The sequence below is a fragment of the Ochotona curzoniae genome, unplaced genomic scaffold (genome assembly GCF_017591425.1).
Source record: "Ochotona curzoniae isolate NIBS_2020 unplaced genomic scaffold, NIBS_Ocur_1.0 scaffold_4506, whole genome shotgun sequence".
NCBI lineage: Eukaryota > Metazoa > Chordata > Mammalia > Lagomorpha > Ochotonidae > Ochotona > Ochotona curzoniae.
Window position 1 is genome coordinate 68,896,209 of NW_024467119.1, and position 26,704 is coordinate 68,922,912.

Here is a 26,704-nt window from a genome sequence, read left to right on the forward strand (position 1 = left end):
CCACTGAGCACAACTACCAATTCTCCACAGTGGGCACAAGCATTTCAATATGCATCTCCACGCCTCTGTCATTAAGTCTTGACAAAGCCCAAGAAACTAATTTCAGCAATAGACATCTGCTCAGATTCGTAGAAAAAAAGAGTCAAGCACAAGGAAGAGGCATGCATTTTCATCCTCTGTGCTTATAAGTGATAAGCACTTGACAGCTGTTTGTCAAGCTGTTTGTCAACAGCTCAGTGAATGAATGAATGGATGGATGGATGGATTAGGAGTTAGCCAGAAAGTGGAAAAGCAAATGGGAAAGACAAAAGGAGAGGTCACCAAAGCAGTGCATGCTGGCAGACTCCATCAGGATGTCAGTTAGCCTGTGCTAGCTTTGAATTCGCTCCTGAATTATACAGAGGCAATATTACTTTTTCCCTAACTTAAACCTTTCTCTATATAAAAAGATTCTTTAGAAGCCAAAATGCCTCAGAAATCAGGCATCAAGTTTCCATGCACATTCCCTTTAACGACGGGAAGGTGCAGCAGAATGTGCAGCAGAAGGAGCCTTTCTGATTATCTGGCCTGTTGCCAAGACCAGTAATACCCAAGCCAGAGGGTTCTACCTGCCTAAAGTTCATGAAGAATAAATGTGGTAAACATTGACTCCAGCAAGTGCAACGCACACAGTGGCTATAAAGGTCACCGGCTACCTACTTGACACACATTCCTCCACGTTCAACCTCTGTCAGGAACGCTAGCCAGAATCCAACAAAGCAGGAAAAGAGAATTCAGAAAGTGACTGAGTTACATCAAGAATTTTAAAAATTTTAAAGGGCAGAAAGGGTTAAATCTCCATGTGAGGTCAGGTGGAAAATTATTTTCTTTGCTGAAAATGTTGGCCTCTGGAATGCAAACACGCAGGACTATGCCGGTGTCCAGGTGAGATCCTTGGGGCAATGTTTTATTTGCTTGTCTAGCCTTCATTCTTACTCTTTCCCTTTTTTGGATATTCTCTCTCAAGCATTTCTCATTTGTTACACTAAAAAGTAAGTGAAGCTAATTAGTTACCGTCTCTCATTGGACATGTAATGTTTTAGGTAACAACGCAATGAAATCACCCCCATGGAATGCAACATGTGAAGCTCTCAGAAAAGTTCTGTGTGTAAAAATGTGCACCAGCCATAATTCAGAAGCCATTGGAGAAGAATAGTTTGAACACCCGTGCCCCAGGTTCAATCTGATTTAACTAGTGCTGCGAGATTCTGAAGATACAAAAATGTTACTGCACTCAACCACATTCCCAACATTCAAATTGTCTGGTCACCACAGCTACGCGCCCAATCCCAGTTGCACATAATGGACTGCAGGTCCCTTCCTCCTGACTTTCAAATCAGAGGACAAAGTAATGATGCAACCGAGCTTTCTCCATTACCATATTCCTTTGTAAAAGTGTGTCTGAGTAAACACTTCATTCGAGCCTGGGCAAACACCACTGACTTGTAGGAACATTTTGCCGTGGCCTCTATTGTGGGCTTTAGTTGACAACTCTGACTTCAAGGGCAGGAAATAGCCTCCATCCACTTTATGGAATGGAAAGAAAGGCAATCCACACTTTCCAAGACACCCTGAGAAAGAATGAATCTGAAGGTACTATATACCAGACGCATCAAGACACAGGACCCAAGGGTATGCCTCGCAGGTGGACTAGCTCCAAAGGGGAGCTCTGTGTACATGCGCAACATCCTGTGTAAGACCTGCTCAGGTGAACAGTTTCAAAGCTATAATTTTCTTTTATTGGAAAGTCAGATATACACAGAAGGAGAGACAGACAGAAACATCTTCCATCCGATGATTCACTCCCCAAGCAGCCTCAACAGTCGGAGCTGAGCCAATCCAAAGCCAGGAGCCAGAAGCCAGGAGCCTCTTCCAGGTCTCCCACATGAATGCAGGGTCCCAAGGCTCTGGGCCATCCTCTACTACTTTCCCAGGGCACAAGCAAGGAACTGGATGGGAAGCGGGGCTGCTGGGATTAGAACAGGTGCCCATGTAGGATCCCAGTGTGTGCAAGGAGAGAACTTCAGCCACTAGGCTACCACGCCGGGTTCCCAAAGCCATATTCTTAACCACAGATCCATGTGTAACACTAGAATGCTGTTTCTACAGGGAGTGCCAGCTGAGAATATAAACTCCCAGGGGAACTGATGAGTGTGTGGCTAATATCCGTGGTAAGTACAGAGTTCTCAGTTGCTAAAGGGGAATTGGCTTTAGAGGGAAGGAGGATATTACACCTCTTAATGCCTGAGTGACTTCCAGACAGCAAGTGGGTCCAGCTGATTGGACTTGACAGAAATTTGTCCCAGGTCTTGTTTGGAAGGAAAAACCAACACTAACAGCTCTCTTTCCAAAGTATAAATAAACAAATTTGCAAAAATACATTGTCCCTTAAAGGTTAGACACTAAGATAAGAAGAAGTCTCAAAGATAACTACAAGACTTCTGGGACTTTCTGTTCCCAATAATATTGTTACTGCTGATTCACCCATGTTCCCCAAGTCCTAAAGGAAACACTGCTCACTTCCCATCTCCTCTCACTACATGCTCATTTAATTAACTGAAATGAAATCTGGTCTTATTCACGTAGCATCAGCCACACATACCATGCTGATTAAAAAGTGGTTTCAGACTAGAGGCCAGAATTGTGGTGTAGCAGGTAAAGCCGCCACCTGCAATGCAATCATCCCATATAGATGCCGGGTGAGGTCCCTCCTGTTCTACTTCTAATCCAGCTCTTGCTAAGGCCAGGGAAAGACAATGATCTGAAGACGGCCCAGCTTGTGAAGCCTGACTCCTGGCTTCCATCCGGCCTAGCCCCAGAGGTTGCAGTCATCTGGGAAGTGAATCAGCAGATAAAGATTTCCCCTTCTCTGTCTCTCTATATAACCGACATTCAAACAAATAAATAAATGTTTTTTTAAAAGTTTCAATCTACAATTCAAATCTTCCAGTTCTTTCACTGTTCTCAAGAAACTGGGTTTTCTGTGAAAAGTAATTATTTGAGTCAGTAACAATTTGGGACTAGTTGCAAAGATGCCAAATGAACACCAGGGGATAGTTTTCCTAATGATACAATCCAACAACTGCATAGATTTATACATTAGAATCGTATAGTGACACTGTACAATATAGCTGCCAGGGTAGACAAGAGCTTGCCCAAGTTGCCAGGGACCCTGTGCCTCCTACGTGTCTCCTTGATACAGCAGTTTCCACTGAGCGCCTCCTACGAGCATGGCAGTGGGTATGTGAAAAGCGGCTAAATCTCCACGCAGGGACCCCTGCAATCCACACTTGAGTGCCTGAGTTCAAGGCCCAGATCTGCTTCAGATCCAGCTTCCTCCTATTCCTCCTTCTGGAAAGGCACAAAGTGATGGCTCGAGTATTTGAGTCTCTGCCATGATTACTCGAGTCCCAGGTTGGGTGTTAGGCTCTTGGTTTCATTCTGGCCCAGCCCTCATGCTTGTAGGCATTTGGGGAGTGAACAAAGCAATGAATGGGAGATCTATCTCTCTCTCTTTATCCTTTTTCTACTCACTCCTGTTCAAAACGTTGTTCATTAAAAAAATATTTCTACAATCATAAACTAAATCTCTGCCAGAGCAGAAACGAAAAGACTAAAAGCCCTGTGTCTCACAATGTTTGGGAAAAGATATCTTTACATGACAACAACAACAACCCCTAAGAATTTATCATTTTAAGAATCTGACCTTTGGGCCTCATGCAATAGCCTAGTGGCTAAATCCTTGGGACCCCTTTTGGGTGCCAGTTCATGTCCTGGCTGCTCTATCTCCCATCCAGCTCCCTGCTTGTGACCTGGGAAGGCAGTGGAGAATGTCCCAAAGTCTTGAGGCCCTGCACCCACGTGGGAGACCTGGAGGAAGCTACTGGCTCCTGTCTTCAGACTGGCTCAGCTTCAGCTGCTGCAGCCACTTGGGGAATGAACCAGTGGACGGAAGATCTTTCTCTCTGTCTCTCCTTTTCTATGTAGACCTGCCTTTTCTTTTTTTTTTTTTTTTAAAGATTTATTTTTTTTTTTATTATTTTTTTCATTGGAAAGGCGGATATACAGAGAGGAGAGACAGAGAGGAAGGTCTTCCGTCCGATGATTCACTCCCCAAGTGAGCGCAACGGGCCGATACTATGCCGATCCGAAGCCAGGAGCCTCTTCCGGGTCTCCCACGCGGGTGCAGGTTCCCAAAGCTTTGGGCCGTCCTCGACTGCTTTCCCAGGCCACAGGCAGGGAGCTGGAAGGGAAGCTGGGCTGCCGGGATTAGAACCGGCGCCCACATGGGATCCCGGGCGTGCAAGGCGAGGACTTAACCACTTGCGCCACCGCGCTGGGCCCTAGACCTGCCTTTTCAAGAAAAATAAATAAATCTTCAAAAAAGAATCTGACTTTTACAATATATGCAATATTCCTTTTCCTCCATTCTCTCTTGTCCCACTCACTTCAAAATTAATTAATTTTTACATGTCTGGGGTTATTAAATATCCAGGTACTAATCCTCTCTTTATCTGGCTGGAGTCAGGACCATATTTGTCTGGGAAAAACAAAAATCTTTGCAGAGGAATTTCTGCTGAGAGATGTTTCCTAGATCCTTCACTGGTTTAGGTAAACTGAAAGCTTTTAACCATTCAATGGCTGTTAATTTTGACAATGTTACAACTTCAGATGATCAACATGAAATTCTGACAGCATTATGCCCATAAGCCTATTTCCACAGAGCTGGTGTCATCCTGATGCACCCAGGCAGTCTGAACACTTAGACCTCCAGTTAATGATAATATAGGTTTTCTGTTTCCTATTTGGCTGTCCCAAAAGGAAATCTTGGCAAGTCCATGAACTTTCAAGGGACATGCAACTACCTATGGCCACTGCATAAGTCATGGTGTGATGTCACAATTATGCGATTTCCAAGCAAAGAAGCAACACCCATTACGTTTCAACTACATTGAAAAGGCAAATGGCGCAACAACTTCCCATCCCTGACAGTTCCTATAACCAATACCTTCCCTTTTGTCCTTTCCTTCCTACCAACGAATATCCACTTCTTGTGAGAAGGTTATCCTACTAACACTCACTCCTACTGGGATTGGGCGACCCCAATGGCTGTTGGGTATTCAGTCACTGTCACTGCTAGTGTTGCAGTTTTCGTTGAGTAGCTGGAGGACGTTTTGTAAATGAGAACTATATTTGGGAACACAGAATCTGAATCCGATATTAAACGAAAAGAGGGCATTTTCTTTCAAAACACTTTCAGCACTTCATTTGATTCTGACAATAAACACAAAAGGTGGTAGAAGCATCCATTAGTATTTTTGGTAGGAAAAAAAAATGCTCTCAAGAGCATTCAGAATCATAGTCACACATTCAAGAGTCTGCATTGTTGGCTTGGCTCCATTCTATGAACTCCTGTAAAATAGCAATGACCAAAAACGTTTAAATTCCTTCACTGTGAATATAATTTACTATGAAAAAGAAATACAGATTTTCTTATCAAACTATCTGCCATAACCAATCTCAAATAGGAACAGATAGTCTCTTTAACATTCATGCTATGTTTGAAGGACATCGCCATAGCCTTTTCCGATGTGATTCTTCCCCATAGAGACTGACTGCATTTACCAAGCTTTTGGAAAATGTTCTCTCCCAATCTGTGTATTATTAGTCTTTAAAGACAGGGCACTAGTTGGTCAGAACAAGAAAAAAAAAATTCATCTAAATACTTCATAAAATCCTGGGCTCATCTAAGCTTTAATGAAGACAGGATTTAAGCACACAGAAATAAAAACTACAAGCAGTTTTTTCAAACACCCGTGGGGACCAGCATGGTGGCAAGGAAGGTTAAGCTGCCAGGAGAACCAGCAATGGCAGCAGCCCCATCTGAGTGCTACTTTGAATCCCAGCTACTCCATTTCCAATCCAACTCCCTGCTGATGTGCCTGAGAAAGCAGCTGAAGATGGCCCAAATGCCTGGGTCCCCGCCACCCACAAAGGTGAAGCAAATGGAGTTCCTGCCTCCTGGCGTCAGCCTGGTCTAGCCCTGATGACTGTGGCCATTTCGGGAGTAAACAAGTGGAAGGAAGAGCTCTGTCTCTCCCTCCCTTTCTATAATCCTGCCTTTCCAATAAATAAATACTTATTTTTTAAAAAAGTGTACACTTGAAAGCTTAGTGCAACTAATAATTAGTTGTGCACAATCCCTATGCCAAATGGAAATGATAACAAAAAGGAAAGCTTACGAGGCAGCTTTTACTAGTCAAGCACATCTTAATCAGCTAAGAAAAGGGTATGCAAAGCCCGGTGTAGTAGCTTAGCAGCTAAAGGCCTCACCTTGCATGCACCAGGATCCTATATGGGCGCCAGTTGTAATCCTGGCAGCTCTGCTTCCCATCCAGCTCCCTGCCTGTAGCCTGGGAAAGCAGTCAAGGACAGCCCAAAGCCTTGGGACCCTGCACCTGTGTGGGAGGCCTGGGCTCCTGGCTTCAGATCAGCTCAGCACTGGTCACTGCGGCCACTTGGGGAGTGAATTGGCAGAGAGAAGATCTTCCTCTTTGTATATCTGACTTTCCAACAAAAATAAACAAATCTTTAAAAAAAAAAAGTGTGCAGCTCATTTACAGCTTTATCAAAGGTATGACCTACATGAGTAAAGTTGTAAAAAAAGTACTGGAACATTTGTTTAGGTAAACACACATCCTGAAATTAGTACAATACTGACAAAATCACATTTCTGGAAAGAATGATTCATTCAAATTATGAGCCACAAATTTTTGGATCATTTACAACAACAAAGCTACCCAATGCCATATTAGGACTTCATGCAGTTTATCATGATGCTGGGATTGTCAGAAGAGGGAAAAAAATGAGTTTTGCTAGAGTGATGTGAGAGGGACAGTGGACTCCAGGCAACAGACACACAAGTGTTCACGCCTACTGGACACACGGCCCCCTCTCTACAACGACCAAAAGCTACATTCAGGAAGGGCTATATTTGGAAAAAGGAGAGGTGGTCCAGGTGCCAATTAGAAAACAGGAGGCAGGAGGATCTTCCAGGCTCCTCCTCTCTGGCAGACTCCAGCAACAGTTTAAGTGGAGCAATGGATCTGCTCTGCAGTGATGGGCTATGCTACCCAACCAAAACTAAGCAGCAAGCTGGTGGATATCTGAATTTCAGAGTGCAAAAAAGGAAACACCAAGCCATCAGGGTTCTGGATTTGAACTCCACACTTTTTTCTATCCCCTGCCCCCCCCCCACCAACCCACCATGAGAAAGGAGAATTAGCAAGGAGAGTTGTCAGCACTGCCTGCTCTACCTTACAGCATCTGTCAAGGAGCCTCTGAGAGTAGAATCCACCGGCAGAAGAGACAGCCAGGGCAACACCATCCCTAGCGCAATCCACCTGCTCACCACACCTGGCTCCCTCCCTCCCTGCTTCTCTCTCTCTCTCTCTGTCAAACTTTCTCTCTCTCTCTCTCTCTCTCTCTCTCTCACACACACACACACACACACACACACACACACACAGAGCATGCAGGCACCTCTAGGGTCTTTCTCTCAATAAGAAACCAAGAGCTGTGGTTGAGGGCCTCACATCCTGGCTTCGGATCGGCATAGTATCGGCCCGTTGTGCTCACTTGGGGAGTGAATCATCGGACGGAAGACCTTCCTCTCTGTCTCTCCTCTCTGTATATCCGCCTTTCCAATAAAAAAATAATAAAAATAAATCTTTAAAAAAAATAAAATTAAAAAAAATATACAAAGATAAGAGAGAGTGAAGCGCTAACATTTTACCATTGTAGACAGACTGTTACACTCTTCTTCCAAAGAATATATAGAAAACCAGGAGGCAGCACTGTGGCACAGCGACGGCCACGTCCAGTTCTGGTTGCTCTGCTTCTGATCCAGCTGCTAATGCAGCTGGGAAAGCAGTAGGTGATGATCTGGGTGCTCGGGCCCTCGCCACCCACATACACCAGGACGGAATCCCAGCTCCTGGCTTCAGCCTGTCCCGGACCTGGCTGGCTGCAACCTTTTGAGAGCGAACCAACAGATAAAAGATCACTACCTCTTCTCTCTGTCTCCCGTACTTTTTATAAATCTTGTCACTAAAATAAACACAAAAATCATTTAAAAAAAAAAAGAAAGAAATCCAAACATTTTCAACTGTTTGAAAGCCTAAAGCAATGAACAGGAAATGGTATACGAACCAATCCTGCAATGCTGCTATAGCCAGAAATTTCTGAAAAACACTTTGGTGAAAATTCAGAGTTGAGGAATGTAGGACCCCAGGGGAGAGGGGGGGTGGTCCTAATTTTTGATGCACAACCTGCTTTCAGGAGCTGTGGAAAATGGTGGAGCCTTACTTCCAGAAAAACATACATTTCATAATTGCCTACATAAAGCTGAGGTCCAATTTCAGGCTGTTCAGGACCTTGTGAAATTTCTTCCAGCTTAAGTGTCTTTAAGAGACAAAAGTAGTTTTTGAAAACAAAGTTAAAACGATCCCAGGAACACCTTAATAACAGTTTTATGTCTACAATGGAAAACAATTATGACATTTATTGTAAATTACATTAAAATCTATCAAAATTAAAAGTGAAATATACCTTTTTCCTATACTGACAGTTACGACCTTCTTGAGAGTGACTACCCTCACAGTACACACGTGTGTTGATGTCTTTTTTGAACAGCCCTACTAACAGGGCCCTTCTTGCCTAGTCTCCCACCACATACTCAATGCCCTCTTCACTTCCTAACCTCAAAAGAATCTATACTATGAGTCCAAAGACAGTTGGACTGCATGGTTTGGAATGGAGAAGCCTTTGAAACTTTATTTTGGGAAAAAAAAAAAAAAAACAAGACATCCTCCCTCCACCCAGTTATATGAAATGTGACCGACGGCTAGTCAGTAGTTCCCAAACATGGAAGGGGTAGCCTTATTCAATTACTTCTCACATTTTCCCCCCACACTCCATATTTTATTTTCCTTTAAAAATTTTTTAATGGAAAGGAAAAAAGAGACAGAGGAGGACAGAGAAAAAAAAGAGACCTTCCATCAGCTGGTTCACTCACCAGATGCCTGTCAAGGCTGAGGCTGGGTGAGGGAAGCCAAGAGCCTGGCGCTGCATCCTGGTCTCCCTGCAAGTGCAGGGCCCCAGACACCTGGGTCATCTCCTGCTCTTAGGCCCATTAGCAGGGAATCAGATCTGAACTGAAGCTACAGGTCCTCACCCCTCTCCAGACTGGAATTTTGCCTGGCTGTCCTTCAGCATTCAACCAATCACGTACTCCAAGACCCACTTTGTCCCCTTCCTTTCCAAACACAGCCAGAACTGTAATCCAAATTCCACCTGTTACAAGGAAACTGTAGCTTCTTCTAACACTTAGTTTCCTCACCTACAGCAAGGGAATTGATCCTACAAGGTTGTTATGAACAATCAAGCTCATGAATGTACAAAAAGTTCTCGGCAGAAGGCCTGGGCCACAGAAAAATTTGGACCAATGTTAGCTCCTCTGCCTTTGTACTTCAAGTTAATTGATGTTTCCATGGTAAATCATGCATTAATAAAATAATGTAACTGTAATAACAAGATTCTGAAATATTTTAGATCATACAGATTTGAAAATACTATAAGGATGCTTGCACAAATAATGTATTCAGTTATTATAATAGATTTCTAATGTGATAAAATATGGAGTAAGAAGAATAAATGATTGAATAATTTCTGCTTTTCTATGTTTCAAGAAGCCAAAATGAGTCTGTTAAGTTCTGCCTATTTTCATTAAAGGCTCCCTCCATTCCTAGGTTAGCATGAAGACTGACAAATTCATTTTCACTAATGAAATAAAGGATTGCCTTTAATAAGAACCAAAGGTAGTATTAGCTAAACAGAGCTCACTTTTTTTACTGCTTATTTAAAGTGCAAACAGGGACCATGTCTATCACATTCCACTTGACCTTCACTCCAGCAAACATCTGCCCAGCCAGCTTTACATAACAGAACGAAAAGGGTGGGAGGTGCAATCCTGGCCTAGCCCCTCTCACACACCACCTTTTGGACTAGTCACCCAGTTCTCGCTCCTTGAGCCTAGGCAGAACTCAGAAGAGCACACTGCATCACAGTAAAAATAACCATTTCTGGCTCTCCAGGGACCAGAGAGAAGGAAAAACCTAGTGAGTCTCTTGATTGACTCCCACAGACAGGAAACACGAAGCCACTGCTCCCTGAAAGGATATACAAATAGCCTAACTGCATTACTGTGCAATGTCACTGGAAGCAAACACAAATTCAGCAGTAGTGGCTGGACACCTTGCAAGAAAACTAGCCCTCCTCCGAGCTCTCACACACAGGGCAGCATAAGAAGCAGAGCAGGAAAATGTACTGATGGCTTCTTCATAGCTCCCTGGCTTAACAAGCAAAGAACTTTTCCAAATGACAGATTCCTGACAATCTAGAAAAACGGAATATATATGAATCTGTTTTGGTGTGAGAAAAAATCCAAAATCTATGCAGTTTTCTCACAATAAGCATTTTCCATATATTATGAAAAATATTTTGCAAAACACAAGGGATCTTCCAAAAGTTACTGGAGAGGCCGGTGTTGTAGCATAGCATGATAACCCTCTACCACTTGAACTTATGGGCACTCGCTCAAGTCCTGGTTGCTCCAGTTCAAATCCACTTGTCTGCTAATACTTCTGGGAAATCAGTAGAAGGTGGCCCCAGTATTTGAGCCCCTTTCACCCACATAGTTTCCAGCTCCTGGCTTCAGCCTAGCCCAGTCTTGAAGCATCTGAAGAGATTATGGGAATATTTTCTTCCACCAGAGGATGAAGGCAGTAAAGCACTTATTGAACCATTTCAATCTGCAAAACACAGCGCTTGTCCTGGAGGAGCTCCTGTGCGGGGAAATGCTTTTCAGCCAGAACATTCGGTCAGGTCTGTTTCATCAGGAGCTCACATTCAAAACATCTCTTTCATCTCAAAAGAATGCCAGGATCCTCAAAAGGTTACATGCCAGGTGGGCATGTGGCCATAGGTAGGGAAGCCTGCTTCCCAAATCAGAGTGACTGTTTGAGTCCCATCTCCACTTCTGAGCTAATTTGGTGCTAATGTACCTGTAAGGTAACAGGTGATGGCCCAAGCATTTAGTGGAGTTCACGGGGTTAAGCTGCTGCCTGCCTGCAGTACTGGCATCCCATTGGACCACTGGTTCTAGTTCTGGCTGCCCTGCTTTTAATCCAGCTCCCTGCAAAATACCTTGGAAGGCACTGGAAGATGGTCCAAGTGCTTAAGTCTGCCATCCATGTGGGAGACCTAAAAGAAACCCCTGGCTCCTGGCTTCAGTCTGGCCCAACTCTGGCCATTTCAGCCATTTGGGGATTTCTTTCTTGTATTCTTGCTCTCACTTTCTCTAAGATTTTTTCAAAAAAAAAAGTTTCTGAAGTTCATGAACATAAGCATCATATTTTAATTCCATTTTTCATGAACTTTTTCATGAACTTTTTTTTTAATTTTTTTTAAAGATTTATTTTTATTATTTTCTCATTGGAAAGGCGGATATACAGAGAGGAGTGACAGAGAGGAAGATCTTCCGTCCGATGATTCACTCCCCAAGTGAGCGCAACGGTCGATGCTATGCTGATCCGAAGCCAGGAGCCTCTTCTGGGTCTCCCACACGGGTGCAGGTTCCCAAAGCTTTGGGCCGTCCTCGACTGCCTTCCCAGGCCACAGGCAGGGAGCTGGAAGGGAAGTGGGGCTGCTGGGATAGAACTGGCGCCCATATGGGATCCCGGGCGTGCAAGGTGAGGACCTTAACCACTTGCGCCACCGCGCCGGGCCCTCATGAACTTTTTAAAAGTGGTGTTACATGACCATTTAAGTGTGCGTACATGTACACACTTACACTACAAACAGAAACAGTTCCTTCATCATCTCCCCCCTTAGCCCTTCCTGAGTCACAGACCACAGGAGGTGGGAGGGATGAGGGATGAGAGTGGGAGGGGCTTTGCAGAAATAATGTAAGGTTGCTGGTCAAAATGACCTCCTCCACAGCCCATGAGTATATGACTTCATTTTGATAAGCTGTTTAAACACCAGAGCACGTTCCATCTACTTTATCGGCATCTTTCTAAAACCGCAGTGTCTCCTAAACTGGAGAAGGGTCCAGTTGCTCATGCATTGATGAGAATTAGAACCCGTTGGGGGACCATCACCAAGAAATCTCATATTTCCTGAAGTTTCTGTAACTTCTCTTCCGAAGCTTCAAAGGGGCTGACAATTTTAGATCAAAACAAAACCAAAAATGAACAGTTCAGAAACCTCACAAACACCATCTTCAGCAGCAGGTGGAGCTGAGATTTGAGTCCTGTGGTTTATTTCCTAAGCAGAGAGGGAGCAGCGCCCTGGGAGACAAACAACACAGGGCTGTGCGGGCAAAGAACAAGGCTTGTGGTTTTGTAATTCACCTGCAGCATTTCCTGCATTCCCAGCACGACCAGGCATGCGTGGGCTTCAACCTCCGAGACAGGGAACTCAAGTGGTGTCCACCACAGCTGGTAAGGGTCATGAGCTGCCTAGTTCCGAAGCACAGGACTTTGTTTTGTACACAATTAGGAAGCAGGTTTTGGTGGGCAGGCCCAGCAATGAAACCAGTGTACAAGCCAACATCTTCTTAAAGTGGGTCTTCTCCCACACAAGGCACTGCGGAACCCAATGGGCCGGGCTCCTACACAGGGCGGCTGTCCTCACCTCTCACATTCCTCACATTTCTCAAGAAAGCCTGGAACATATTTTCTCTAGCCTTGCTTTTCCTTTTTATTTAATTTTTGTTTTGAATTTTTGAATTTAATGGTACAATTTCGGAGACTGGGATGTCCCTCCCCCCCCCAACACACAAAAAAAACATCCCACCCCGACTGATTTTTTCCATGTTGCTACAATAGCATAGTCCTTCATAAGGAGTCATGATTCCATCAGTCTGTCATTTAAGTGTGCCCTGACACTGCTGGTACAGACAATGTCAGACAGTCTGGCATCCCATTATCTACACATTTCCAACAGTTTCACTGGGAGTTCATCTTTCGTTTGGAAGCAGGGATGCATGTTGCATTGTACCTCCACATATGGCAGTCTCTCTAACTCCATCACTATACATTCCCTTAAATGGGTAGCCACAGAATAAGGTCAACAACCGGTATGAATTAGAACAATAAAATTACAGCACCATGGAATTGCAAAAAATGCGCCACTGAATAACCAACACACGGGTGACAAAAAGAAAACACAAAAGCCTCTTGAGTAAAATCATGCCATCCTGCAATCCATGAGCCAGCGATGCTTTATAAAGATGAGTTCACAAACATGTAGATGATATCTAAAAGCATCTCAAACCTTGGACACAGAGTACTCACGCTTACTGCTTTGTGTTAACCCAGGTAAAGTTCAGAAAAAGAGTCATATAGGTAACTAAATTATCTTACAGACAAGATGTTTCTGTTTCAAATATGTATCTCTTCATTTTGACAGTTACAGAAATACAGACAGGCACAGAAACAGAGAGCTCTTCCATCCAGTGGTTCACTTCCCAGATGGCTGCAAAGGAAAGCCAGTGCTGGGACAGGAACAAGAAGCTTCACACCACATGGGCAAAGTTCAAGACTCAGCAGCTCCAATTCCAATCCAGCTCCCTGCTAATGTGCCTGTAAAAGCAGCAGAAAATGGCCCAGGTCCTTGGGCCCCTGCTACCAAATGGGCGACCCAGAAGAGGCTCCTGTCTTGTAACTTCAGCTCAGCTAGGCTTCGGCTATTGTACTCATTTGGACAATGAACCAGCAGACAGAAGAGCTCTCTCTCTGCCTCTCCTTCCCTCTGTAACTCTGCCCCTTAAATAAAAATAAATTTGGAGAGATATTAAGTGAATAACATACTCAAGAGATTTCCTTAAAACAAAAAAAGTGTTGTGAAAATTAGGAATATGAAAATGAGCACAATGAAAAATTTTAGACTTGAGAAAACAATTAAGAATGGCTGAGGGGCCTGGCGGCATGGCCTAGTGGCTAAAGTCCTCGCCTTGAACGCGCCGGGATCCCATATGGGCGCCAGTTCTAATCCCGGTGGCCCCACTTCCCATGCAGCTCCCTGCTTCTGGCCTGGGAAAGCAGTCCAGGGCCTTGGGACCCTGCACCCATGTGGGAGACCTGGAAGAGGTTCCTGGTTCCTGCCTTCAGATCAGCACAGCACCGGCCGTTGCAGCTCACTTGGGGAGTGAATCATCGGATGGAAGATCTTGCTCTCTGTATGTCTGACTTTATAATAAAAATGAATAAATCTTAAAAAAAAAAAAAAGAATGGCTGAGATTAACAACAGCTAAAGAAACAGCTGGAACGCAGGTCAGATGAAAATAGCCAAAACTGATGAAGTAAAAATCAGGAGGCAGGTGACACTCAAGAGACAATAGAAGGTCAGGTCTAACATAGATATGATTTGAGAAGCAAAACAATATGAAGTAACATATTTTAAAAAGATATGAGTGAAAGGAAAAGTGAAAGTTTATAAATTAAAGAAGTCCTACTACTCCCAAGCAAGGCTTTAAAAAAGTTCTTATCTATATGAAAGAAAAACTACACCAGACTAACACCACACAGAAAACATTAAGAGCAATTGGGAAACAAAAGAGGCATCATCTACAAGGAGCTACAATTCAGCGGTATTTACTTGCTAAAAGATAATGTGGGGCCTGGTGCGGTGGCCTAGCAGTGCAGTTCCCTGTTTGTGGCCTGGGAAAGCAGTCCAGGATAGCCCAAACCCTTGGGACCCTGCACCCCTGTGGGAGACTCGGAAGCGCTCCTGGCTCCTGGCTTCGGATTGGCACAGCACCAGTCATTGCTGTCACTTTGGGGAGTGAACCATCGGATAGAAGATCTTCCTCTCTGTCTCTCCTCCTCTCTGTATATCTGACTTTGCAATAAAAATAAATATTTAATTTAAAAAAAAGATATATGTGAATCAGAACACACTTGAACATATTAACCATGTAAAAAATATTAACTGTTATCATTCAAAATAAAAATATCTTCAACGTTGAAAGCATAATAATGCAGTTATATAAACATTGAGAAAATTTGCTCATTAGTCTTTTAATAGTCTTTCATTAGTCATAGAAAGAGTAAAGAATGATTTCAGGTCATAGAAAAAAATTTTTCAGCATGAGAAAAGAAAAGCACTACAGAAATAGTAAACATGGAAATCTAACGGGAGCCAGACTTAAAAACAAATAGCAGGAATCACACATTCTTGGTTTGAAACGTTAAGAATTAAAATGCATTACAATGGCATGTGATTGCAAGTGGGTTACATGGAATTCCAGGATGCCAGGATTTTTTTCATTATTCAAAAGAAAAAGGAGAAAAAAGTTAAATGTACATATCTTAAAAATAAAAAAGTACCAATTGACAAAAAATGCATTTGTAATTTCCCAAATAACCACTAAAAGAAAAATCAAATAAGTTTAAAACGTCTAGCTAACGTAGAGCCACCTAAGGCGTGTTAAGGTGCATCCCATACTGGAGTGCTAACTTGAGTTCTGGCTGCTCCACTTCCAGTTCAGTGCCTGGGAAAGCAGCACATAAGGATCCAAGACTTGGATCCCTGCCTCCCATTTGGGAGACCCAGATGGAACTCTGGGCTCCTGCCTCTGGCTTCCTGAGTCTTTCAGATTAAAAAGACAAAATAAATAAATAAACAGATGCTAAGATATAATTGACTCTGGGGCAGGTATTTGGCACAGCCATGGAAATTGAAGCTTGGAACACCTGCAGCCCACACTAGCACTGTTGGGTTCCAGTATCAGCTCTGTTCTCCATTTCAGCTCTCATTCTCTCTCTCTCCCTTTCAAATAATAATAATAACTCAAAAAGCATCAAAGGCAAATAAAGAGAACATAGCACAGGCAGGAAAAAAAAACAAAATACTTAATAAAATATTACATTTAAATTCAAGGCACATGTACAGTAGCCAAAGAATCTGATTAGGCTTATAATCCTATTAAAGACAAAAGATTTAAAAATGGATTAAAAAAAAGGTACTTATTATTTACAGAAAACACATGTAAAACATAAGGATAAAGAAAAGTGGAAAGTAAAAGTGTAAAAACCATATCATACAAACACTAATCAAAATTTTTCTCATCCTTTACTTTTATAGATGACCTTTTTATCAAATAAATCTTGTAATATTGAGATGAAAAAGCAATTTTGGAGGATAAGCTAACATTTCATAATGTTAAATTTCTTAATTCATGAGGAGCATGTTAAAATCACGTGTATATAAATAACTCATAAGAAATCCACAAACCACAAAAATCAAAAACTGAACTACACAGACGTAGTCAAAATCAAGACTGTTATTGCAATTATATTAAATGTAATTTATGTAATTAAATGTAATGCAATTTAATAGCTATATTAAATATATTGCATCTGTAACTGACAATTAGAATATTAAAAATACGAAAAATTTGATAACTACCTAACTTATTAAGTACTTATAAGTGCTTATCAAATAAATACAAGCAAATCATTAATCCAGCAACTATAAAATGCATGTTCTTCAACTGAAACATACTAACATTTACAAAGTCTGACCACCAAAGCACAGAAATGTAAAATGATTACAGTTCCTAGCTGCATTAAAATAAATACCAAATATCTGGAAATTACAAAATACCTTTTAAATAACTATAGTTACAAAAAGATGAGAATGAAAAATTAGATATTATTGCCAGTGTAATAATCATGTAAATAAAACATCAAAACTTAGTGGTATAATGCAGGTATGAAAACCATGTTTAGGCGGAAATTTACAGATCTAGGAAGTTAGTAGAAAAATCTACTAACTAATCATACTGAAGGTGAGAAATTAACAGCTTACACCAAAAGAAAAATGAAATAAAAATTATTATAGAAATTAACTAACTAGACAGTAAATCTACAATGTGGGTCCTACAGTTATTTTAAACAAAAGACCTAAAATTCAGAAATGCCTAAAAAGACAAATTAAGAAGGTAAAGGTATAAATAATGAAATTCAAGAACAAAAAAGGAGACATAATTATATACTATAACATTAGAATCATGATAATACTATTAATAACTATTTATGCCAATACATTTGAAACACAGATGAAAAGAATAAGTCTTTGAAATGTAACTTTTACAGCTGCCTCTCAAGTCATTAAATACAAATTTTTAAAATCTGTAAAAATCTGTAAAAAATCATCCTACTCAATCATGAACAAATGTTGAAAGTCTTTAGAGAACTGTACAAGAAACTCCAGCCTATGAAGAAAGGCAAAAACATACATTAAAATATAAAAACCAGAAAGGAAATAAAACTGTCAATATTATTAGATGACATGGTTGTCTATGCAAAAAATACAAAGAACCTATAAATAAATTACTAGAATTCAGTTCTTAAGCTAACCTTTCTGAATATAAGGTTAAGGTAAAAAACCAGTTATATATTTTTTCATCTTACCAAAATGACTTGGGGATGGCACCACAGCACACTAGGCTGAACCTCCCTGCCTTGTGGCACCTCATGCCATGTGGAAAGCAGTTTAGGTTCCAGCTGCTCTAATTCCCATCCAGCTTCCTGCTAGTGACGTGGGAAAGTAGTGGAGGATGGCTGAGTCTTTGGGCCCCTGTCTCCACTGAGAGACCCAGAGGAAGCTCCTGGAGCCTGACTTCAGACTGGCTCAGCTCAGGTCACTGCGGCCATTTGGAGAGTGGACCACTGGATTGGAAGATCTCTCCCCTCCTCTCTATAACTCTGCCCTTAAAATAAAAATAAATCTTAAAAGAACTAAATATCCAACAGAACAAAAACTGCTAAATATTTAAGAAAAAACTTAAAATGTGAAAAGCCTTTACACAGGAAAACAATGAAATATTATTTTTGAAAGATGTATTATTTATTTTTTTAATTTGAAAGGCAGATTTACAAAGAGGAGAGAGAGAGAGAGAGAGAGAGAGATCGATCTTCCATTTGATGGCTTACTCGTCAAATGGCCACAGTTGCCAGAACTGGGCTGGTCCAAAGCCAGGATCCCTCTCTGTGTATCCCATGTGGGTGCAGGGGCCCAAGGACTTTGGTCCTCTGCTTCCTTGCCAAGCCATTAGCATGGAGCTGTACTGTAAGTGGAGCTGCTAGGAGTCAAACTGGCATGTGGGATACTGGCATTGCAGATGGAAGCTTAGCTTGCTACACCACAGCACCAGTCCCACAATGAATATTAACAGAAATGTTTGAAGATCAAATAGGGAAACATACTATGTCCATGGACTCGATGACTGGATATTATAAAGGTAACAGTTGTTCCAAAATATACTTAAAGATTCAATCTAATCTGAATCCAAATCCAAAGAAGCTTAAGTCTGTGTCGCTAGTATTATTTTGTTTTGGTAGTACTTAATAAAGTGATGCTGAAATATATAAACAATTAAAAACAATCAAAGACTCTGAACAAGATAAGAGGATTGGGCTACTGAAAATAAGCTATTGGAAAGTTATAATAACACACTGACACAAAACCATATTAATAAATACGAGGAATAGTCCAAAAAAACTAAAACAGATCTTTAGTATGTGTTTGGGCATTTGGTTTATAACCAAAAAAAAAAAAAAAAAAAAAATTCCTACAAAGCATTTTGGGCAGAACGCTAACAAACCATGTTGGGCGAAATGTACGCACATAAAAGAATAATGTAAAAGAAAATTTTGACCCCTCTTTCACACAATATTGAAGAACTCACTCTCCATGAAATTTGGGGATTAACACTGTAACATTTACCACAGAACGAAGATGCCATCACAGTTAACCAACAAGGGGTTTATATTCAGAACATACAGAATATTCTGATAGGTCAGTAAGAAAAAAATAACAATTGAAAAAATGAGTAAGAAACTTGAATGATTATGTCACAAAACATTTCACATGCCCACATGAGAAGTGCTCAACATCATCGACTTGGAAAAGCAAAATTACCCCACAGTGTGACATTACTGCAATACCACACATATGGCTAAAACTACAGAAACTGGTGGTGTGGTCAAGAAAAGCAGTGGAGCATATAGGACACAAATCAGTGCACATACAGGATCCTGGCAGATGCAAGGTGAGGATTTAGCCACTGGGCTATCACACCGGACCCCTTAGCTAGCATCTTAACACCACAGTGACTACACACTGAGCATCACTGGCCAACTCACCTCCACTTGTTTGTCATCCGTTTGCTTTACAGAAACAAGTGCAGTGGTGCAGATAATGCATTTTGCTGAGATCTTGCCCCACAGACTGATCCTTTATCTTTCTCCAGTTCTTAGCTCAAACGCTACTTCCTAAGGAAATCCTTCCTTTAGACCCCATCCACTTCTGTTCACAAGAACGCAACATCACCTTCTTGTCTTTAACAGTGCACAGACTGTTCTTGGTCTGCCCTCTACCACTTAGATCCACCCCGTGAGGGAGGCGGCTCCCAGGAGGCTGTAACGCCCTGACTCTGTCCAGCCAGCTTCTACTGGGCCCCACTGATGGAAAGCAACTGCACAAGCGAGGGAGAAGGGGTATGGAAGAGGGCAGTCAGGATGAGTGCTCCCCCACTCCTCCCTTGCTTCTCGGTCTGCGCTCCCAGGGGTGACTGCTTGTCTCCCAGTTCCTCCTCCCTGGCTCCGGTTCAGACAGTGCAGGAACACCTGAGGTAGGAACACCCACTGCTTTGCCTTGTCTAGTTTCCATAACTCTGCCTCCATCTGCCTGTCTTTTCGCTACACTCCTCATTTGAGTTATGCTGGATTCTGAACGGCCAGGCCCTCCTACAGGGACAATTTGACATTAATTCATGTGTTGATATCATCAACATCTGTCTTCTGCGAGGCTGTGCGCTTCATGACACCAGCACTTTAGAAGTTGCCAACAAATATTTGCTAAGTGATTTAGTAAGTTCATGAATAAAAGAACTGACATTTGAGTTGGAATATACGACACACAGTACAAGGATTTGTAAAATGTTCCTGCTATATTTCACACCCATGGCACCTCCCCTCTAGGCCATTTTACCTCCATTGGTTGAAGAAAGAATGAATGTTCTGGCAATCTTCATTCACAACTATAATTTTGGTTATTCTAGCATTAAGTAAGATAACCAAATTCTTAACTTTAAAGATGCTATTTTGTCTACTTGAAGTTAGGTCACCAACAAGAGTACTAACAGACACAGGTGAGATTCCAAATGAATTATAGTAGCTAAAGTTGGAACACAACAGAAATATTCAATAAAGAAAGCTGGCTCTTTATCCCTGAGTTTGTCACATCCCATTATTGCAAAGGACCCCAGGACAGAAATACAGGGATAACATGACCTAAAAGTTACCCCCAGCAGGAAATGTTCTTTGTTACAGAGACAAACCAACTATATTGTTGATCTAGTTTTAAAATTGCCTGAGCTTATCCCAGCATGTGATATGTGAGTTACTTATTAACTGCTTTTAGAAAGCTTGTACAAAACTAACCAGTACTTGCTATTTCCAAAAGGGGATCAGCAGCTACAGAAGATTTTTTTTCTCTCTTTTATGGTCAAAAAAAAAAATGCAAGACAAATCAAATTACCCACAGGCCAGCCCATGCACAGCAAGGTCTTCCAGACAGATGCCAGTGTAAGCTTTGATTTTCATTTATTGAGATTTGATTTTTAACGTTGAAAGAGCTAGCTCATAAGTAAAAGAACTACAAAATGCACAGTATACGCAGAATTTTTCTTTCACACCAGGGCATTTGGAAAGCAATTTGCCCAGAATGCAAAATCCTGGACAGTGAGAGTGTTTTGGTCCCTAGTCTAAAAAGGTGAAAATTCAAGCCTTTTCTGCATCTCTTCCTTAACTTACTTCTTCTGCTAACTTTTCTTTTAGGTGGAAAGTATTCCAATTCTAGTCATTGTAACTAACCCGGAGGGAGAAGGAAGGTATTTCTCTAGTGCCCCAAGCTTTCAGGATTACGTGTGTCATCGCATGATTAATTCATAAAAGGGAAGATCCTTCCAAAAGGCACTGTTTGGGAAGTGCGTCTAATTCTGAGGCAAACAATCCCGAATTATCGAAATGGTATGGCTGCAATTACAGTCATAATAATAACACTGGGTCCGGGAGAAGTAATCCACTTAAAACATTCAGATTGCAGTTACAGCGATGATTCTCAATGGGAGAACCAGATAACTTGTTTTGTCTTGCATCTACTTAGGTCCAACAAAAGAATTCCTTTTTCCTTACTCATTCCCTTCAGTCATAAATAATATAGGAAATGACCACATAGGCTCCTTACGTTTTTCCTGCAAACAAAAGAGCGTTTTTGTCCCAGATCTCGCTGCTGCCAGTAAAAACAACGAAGTAAAAAAAAAAATATCTAACAGCCCCCTTCTCCACACATAAAGCAGTATCTGTTTTTTAAGTGGCGGAGGGAATGTTATACTCAGCTGACACGGGATAATGCTCTCCAGAATCCCGCCTCACTCATCTCCAAGCTCAGTCACCCACTCAAGGAGCGCCCAGTGCGCGAAAGCCCCCGGAGCCCCACAAGGTCCGAAGCGCAGTCTGTCCCTGCAGCCGCCTTGCACGCGCGCCGCGGGATCGGACCTGCAGTCCGTGGGACCGGGCGGCATCTCAGGAGCCCACAGTCCCCGGCAACCCCAGCTCCCGCACCGACCCTCCCGCAGGACTGGGCCCGCCCGGGTCCTTACCCGCCAGTCCGCCGCCGCCGCCCCCATCGCCGGCGTGCCCCTTCCTCCGTTGCAGGATAAAGTAGGGGTTGGCCCTCTCGGTGATCCACAGCGCGTTGGCCAACAGCACCTCCTCGGGGTTCACCCACATGTTCCCGGCCGCCGCGGGCCGACGCACAATGGGCCGCGGGGTCGGCTCCTGCTCGCCACGGCGCGCACAGGCGCGCACTCCGGGCACACGCGCGTCCGCTTGCTAGGTGCAGTGACGGCGACAGCGGCGGCCAGCGACTTCACCAAGGTGCCCTGGTTGCCACAGAGCCCCAGCGGGTGGCCGAGGAGCACCGCGAGAACGCGAGCCCGGCGAGCAGCATCCTCTCCCCGCCAGGCGCCGCAGACGCCCAGGCCCGCAGCGCCGCAGCCGGCGCACGGCAGCGGGAGGAGGAAGAGGAGCGGGAGGAGGAGGAAGTGGTGTGGCTCAGTCCCAGGATCCGGCTCGGCAATGCAAGCGCTTCGGCTCTGTGCCCGGGGCCGGGCCGGGCAGGGCAGGGCTGGGGCGCGGCTGTTCCTCGGAGGCTCCCGAGCGCCTCCGCCTGAGGCTACTCGCAACTCCCGAAGTCACCGCACCTTAATCCGAGTACCGGGCCGCCGGCCCCGAAACCCAGCTCCGCGCAGGAAGGACGCTCCGGACACTGCGAATGAATGACGACAGCGCGGCTCAGTTGGAGCGATCCGGGGGGACCCCGAGGGTTTTGCTCGCCGAACCCGGGAGCGGAGGCTGGCCTCGGGCGAGCCTGCTGGCAACCGGGAGCCTAGCCCTCGGCCCCACGCCCATGCCAGCCCCCGGGGACGCAGCCAACCTTGCAGCGGCCGGGCGTGCTGTTTGTGTGTGTCAGGTGGACGCTGTACGGGATGGCGCCACCCCTTTCCCCAGGAAATGTGTGTTTTAAGGTTCCAGAGATGGAGCGAGCAAGGCTGTGGGTTCGGAAACGGAGACAGCCAATGGTTGGCGATGTTTTTGTTTCCAGCATCCCTAGGGCGAGTCATGCGCTAAACTTGTCCCCGCCTGTGACCCCTCCCCCTACTGGTTCCATTGTAATTAAAGTGGCCGGGCTAAGTGCGTTACATCACTTCTTTTCTTGACCTGCAGGGTATGAGCAATAGCGAAGCTGGAAGACGCCCAAAAGCTTAGACCAACTAATTCACACCACAGCTGTTCCTATGTCCGGCACTTGGAGCTGCGAGGGGCCATGGCAGAATTCAGAGATGTATCTCTCGCTGAGAAGATGAAGTACAAAAAAAAAAAAAAAAAAAAAAAAAGATTTTTTTGAACAAAATGAAATCAGAGACACACAAACGAGGCCAGCGTTTTTCCCTGGACAGTTTCATATCCCCTGCATCCTTTAAGTGTCTGGCAATCGCCTCCCGACTGTGTACCTCATGACCTTGCGTTCCCCCTGACCTGGGGGCTGATCAGCAAAACCAAGCTCCTCCTCCAGATTCTCCAGACTCTGAGAATCTGCCGGCCGCCGTCTGGTTCGGGACAGTGAACGAGCCTAGGGGCGCTTTTCTTTCCTGAAAAACAGAGTTGAGCGCTCAAATCTAGCATTCTTGCATTTTGCTGTTTGAGCGGGGAGCCCCTCCCAGACTCAGGTGCTGCCTGCGTGATTGTCTTAAGGAGGTGAGGCTGAGGAGAAGCGATTAGCTGAGAGCAGATTTGCTGAGGATTCTCGCAGCGTTTACCTGTTTGCCCTGCCTGGATCTCCCGCCACCTGAAGACACAGCAAACTGGTCCTAATCTTGAAGTTCTTAGCCCTCCAGAGCTGTGAGAAATAAATCTCAGTTGTTTGTAAGTTAACCGCCATAGGGCTGTTTTTTTGCTTTCTGTTGCAATACAGTTAGACCAAAACACTTAGTATTTTTACTGACACACCTCTGACCAGCACGCCGAATTCTGTTTTATATTCAACTAAGGGAATCCAAGATCCGCAATTTCAATGAAGTAGCTGCGGCACTTGCTGGTCTCCTAGCCTGTCAGTCTTCAAGAAATAGGCAGCTCTTCTGCCCTTTTAGGAGACAACGCAGGCTTCAGGCATTTGTAGAAACTGCATGTACATATTTTTCTTTAAAGATTTATTTATTTGTCTACTTGTTAATTTATAAGGCAGCGTAACAAAGTTAGAAGGACAGATCATCTATCCAGGAGTGGCCATAAGTGTCCAGGGCTGGGCCAGGCCGGGACAGGCCAGGCCAAACCAGGAGTTGGGAGTTACTTCCTGGTCTTCTACATAAGAATAGGGCCCCAAGCACTTGGATAATCTTCTGTTGCTTTTCCCAAGTGGATCAGCAGGCAGCTGGATCATAAGTGGAGCAGACAGGACATGAATTGTGACCTATAGGATGCCATGGTCTCTGGCAACTTTAGCTGCTAATGCCACACCCTGAAACGTAATGTATTTAAAGCAAAAATGTCATTTAACATCTTTAGTCTCAGCACAGTGACTTTAGTCACAAATGTACAATTGAAACAAGATCAGATGTATATGAAATTGTATTAATAACATTTTATAGCATGTCAACTGCTTCTATAGTTATGCTTCCACGTAATGTAATTTAGCATTTTCTTAAAATCTACAAAGGGCTCTATGAACATGCATCATTATAATGCAAGTTAATAATTTAAAAAAAAAGGCCTGAGAACAAAATTTTCTATTATCTGACTAGTGTCTATTGTTGTGTCCTTATTGTACAGACTGCTCAAACCTGTGTGGCTTGACACCACAACCTCTACCCCAACTCTAAAGTGTGAATTTAGCTTCATGTTTGTTGTGCTGGTGGGTGTCAAAGTGTTACTTAAAAATAAAATTTGTGCACCCATTCTCTCATTCATGAATTTGTTCGTTCAACATGTCGCTGTTGAGTGCTGACTATAGACTCTGGAAAGAAAAAATAAACAGAACCTACAAAAATCCCTACTTTTGTGAAAATTGAAATAAAACTCGATAATAAAAACTAAAATGTATAAAAATTTGTCTGGAGAACAAGCCTAGACTCAAAGAGGAATGAAGAAACTAAAATTCAATGCTCATTTCTCACTTGTGACATTTTTGTTAAAGATTTATTAATTTGCTGAATTGAAAAGCAGAGAGAGAAAAAGACGAATTTTCCACCCTTTGTTCACTGCCAAGTAGCTTCAACAGCCAGGGCTGGGGCTGACCAAAATTAGAAACTTCCCACTGGTTTCTCAAATGAGTGACAGGAACCCAAGACCCTGGGCCATCTTTTGCCACTTTCTCAGGTGTAGGAGATCACCCACCCCTGGATATCTGCCTGCCTAGCCCATGTGGGAGGTCATAGTCCCCAGGGGGACCCCTGACAGGAGTCTTGGCTAAGCAAGACCCCAACATGCCCGTTCACTGGGCATGTAGCAAGAGTGGTGGGCTGCACCCTAGTCTCTCTTCTCTGCCTCTGTGCTAGGACTTCCTTGGTAAACAACTCTAGGAAGTCAAATGGTATAGTCATCCTGCTTTTCAGCAGGTAATGAGTTTGCCCAGAGACATAGCTTCCTGTGCTTCATGACCTTTATCTTAATTGGAGGATCCAAAGAGACAGACATATCTATTAGCCACTCACAATGTCATTGTTGGATGGGAGTACTGTCAGAACTGCCCCTTCTGCTTGCCTCCTATCCCTTCCCTATATAAACTTGTGACTTCTCTCAAATAAAGGGACATCCCTCACCACAAATTTCTTTCTAGTCTCTACTGCAGAAGAAACACTGTCGCTTCACCACCGTTGCCCTCCACCAGCCACATGGTCTTGGGGCCTGCTGGACAGAAACCCCCCAGACTCAGGTACATTGGCAGAAAACTGGATCAACAAAGCAAGTATTCAGACTTGAAATGGTGCTGTGATAGGGATGCTGGTATCACAGGCAGCAATTTAACCCCCACTCCACAACACCAGCCCCAAGATCTGTTTCTAAATCCTTAGCGGTAAGAGAGATAGAGCATATTTTTATCCGTGGACTAAGCTAATACTGAACCAAGTTGAAACAAGATCCTTGGTTTCAGTCTGACTGTCCTACAAGAATTTGTAGACCTGCTGCTTCCCAGGGTTTGCATTCACAGGAAGCTGGAGAGGGAAGCAAAGCTGGAAGTTGAATCTAGGATCTTGGGTATGGGACTTGTGTGTCCTGGGCAACATTCTGTCGTCTGTGCCAGGTGCCTACTTTAGTTGGAGCCATTTTGATGACTAGACTAAATGCATGCTCCTTACGGTAACATTTTAACAAAGACTGACTTTTTTAGTTGAATTGGAACTTCTTGTGTCCATTGAGGTACAGGAGAAGGGTAACCAGTTGGGATAATAGAGTGTAAATTTGTTTTGAAGATCCAAGACTTTGCAGTAGCTTTGATATTTGATACAGGCTTCTTTATGGTGGATCCTCTTGCTAAACTAGCTGGAAAAACTAGATGAACCAGTCTCCACAAGGTTAACTCTGCAAGTAATAGGACCAAACTTCTTTTAGTTTCAGGTGCTTGAACATATTTGGTCTCAGTTTTATACGTGGTGAACCTGGGGGAAAACCATTTCGCAAAATATAGTGCAGACCTGTAACAGTACTAGCTTGTATTTTCCCTTCCAATCAATCCACTTTGAATTCTGAGATGTTCTGAAAATGTTAAAATGAATCCTAGATAAAGTATTTTTTCTTTTCATGTTGGATGCACTGTGGGCAGCTGATCTACGTCAAATGCACCTATGTTCTTGAAATGGGGAAAGAAAGAAGACAGCAGTTATTGAAGGTGGTGGAGCTGGTGTGGGGGGAACCAAAGTATCCACACAAACTTGTTTTCATAGTGACCTAGTTGCAATTAAAGGAACAAGTTCTA

At 43.3% G+C, this 26,704-nt stretch overlaps 1 protein-coding gene across 3 annotated transcripts in view; it reads right to left on the reverse strand.

Annotated features, from left to right (window-relative positions):
- The window catches only part of TBC1D9 (TBC1 domain family member 9), a 119,892-nt gene extending 97,144 nt beyond the window's left edge, over positions 1-22,748 (reverse strand). Inside the window, exon 1 of one of the 3 annotated variants that reach the window (XM_040967411.1) lies at positions 21,834-22,748. In XM_040967411.1, the coding sequence (XP_040823345.1) occupies positions 21,834-21,963 (130 nt within the window). In that variant the 5' untranslated portion in view covers positions 21,964-22,748. The remainder of the gene's footprint in view (positions 1-21,833) is intronic. The other 2 variants (XM_040967410.1, XM_040967409.1) reach the window with 2 other exon arrangements.
- Positions 22,749-26,704: the final 3,956 nt, after the last annotated feature.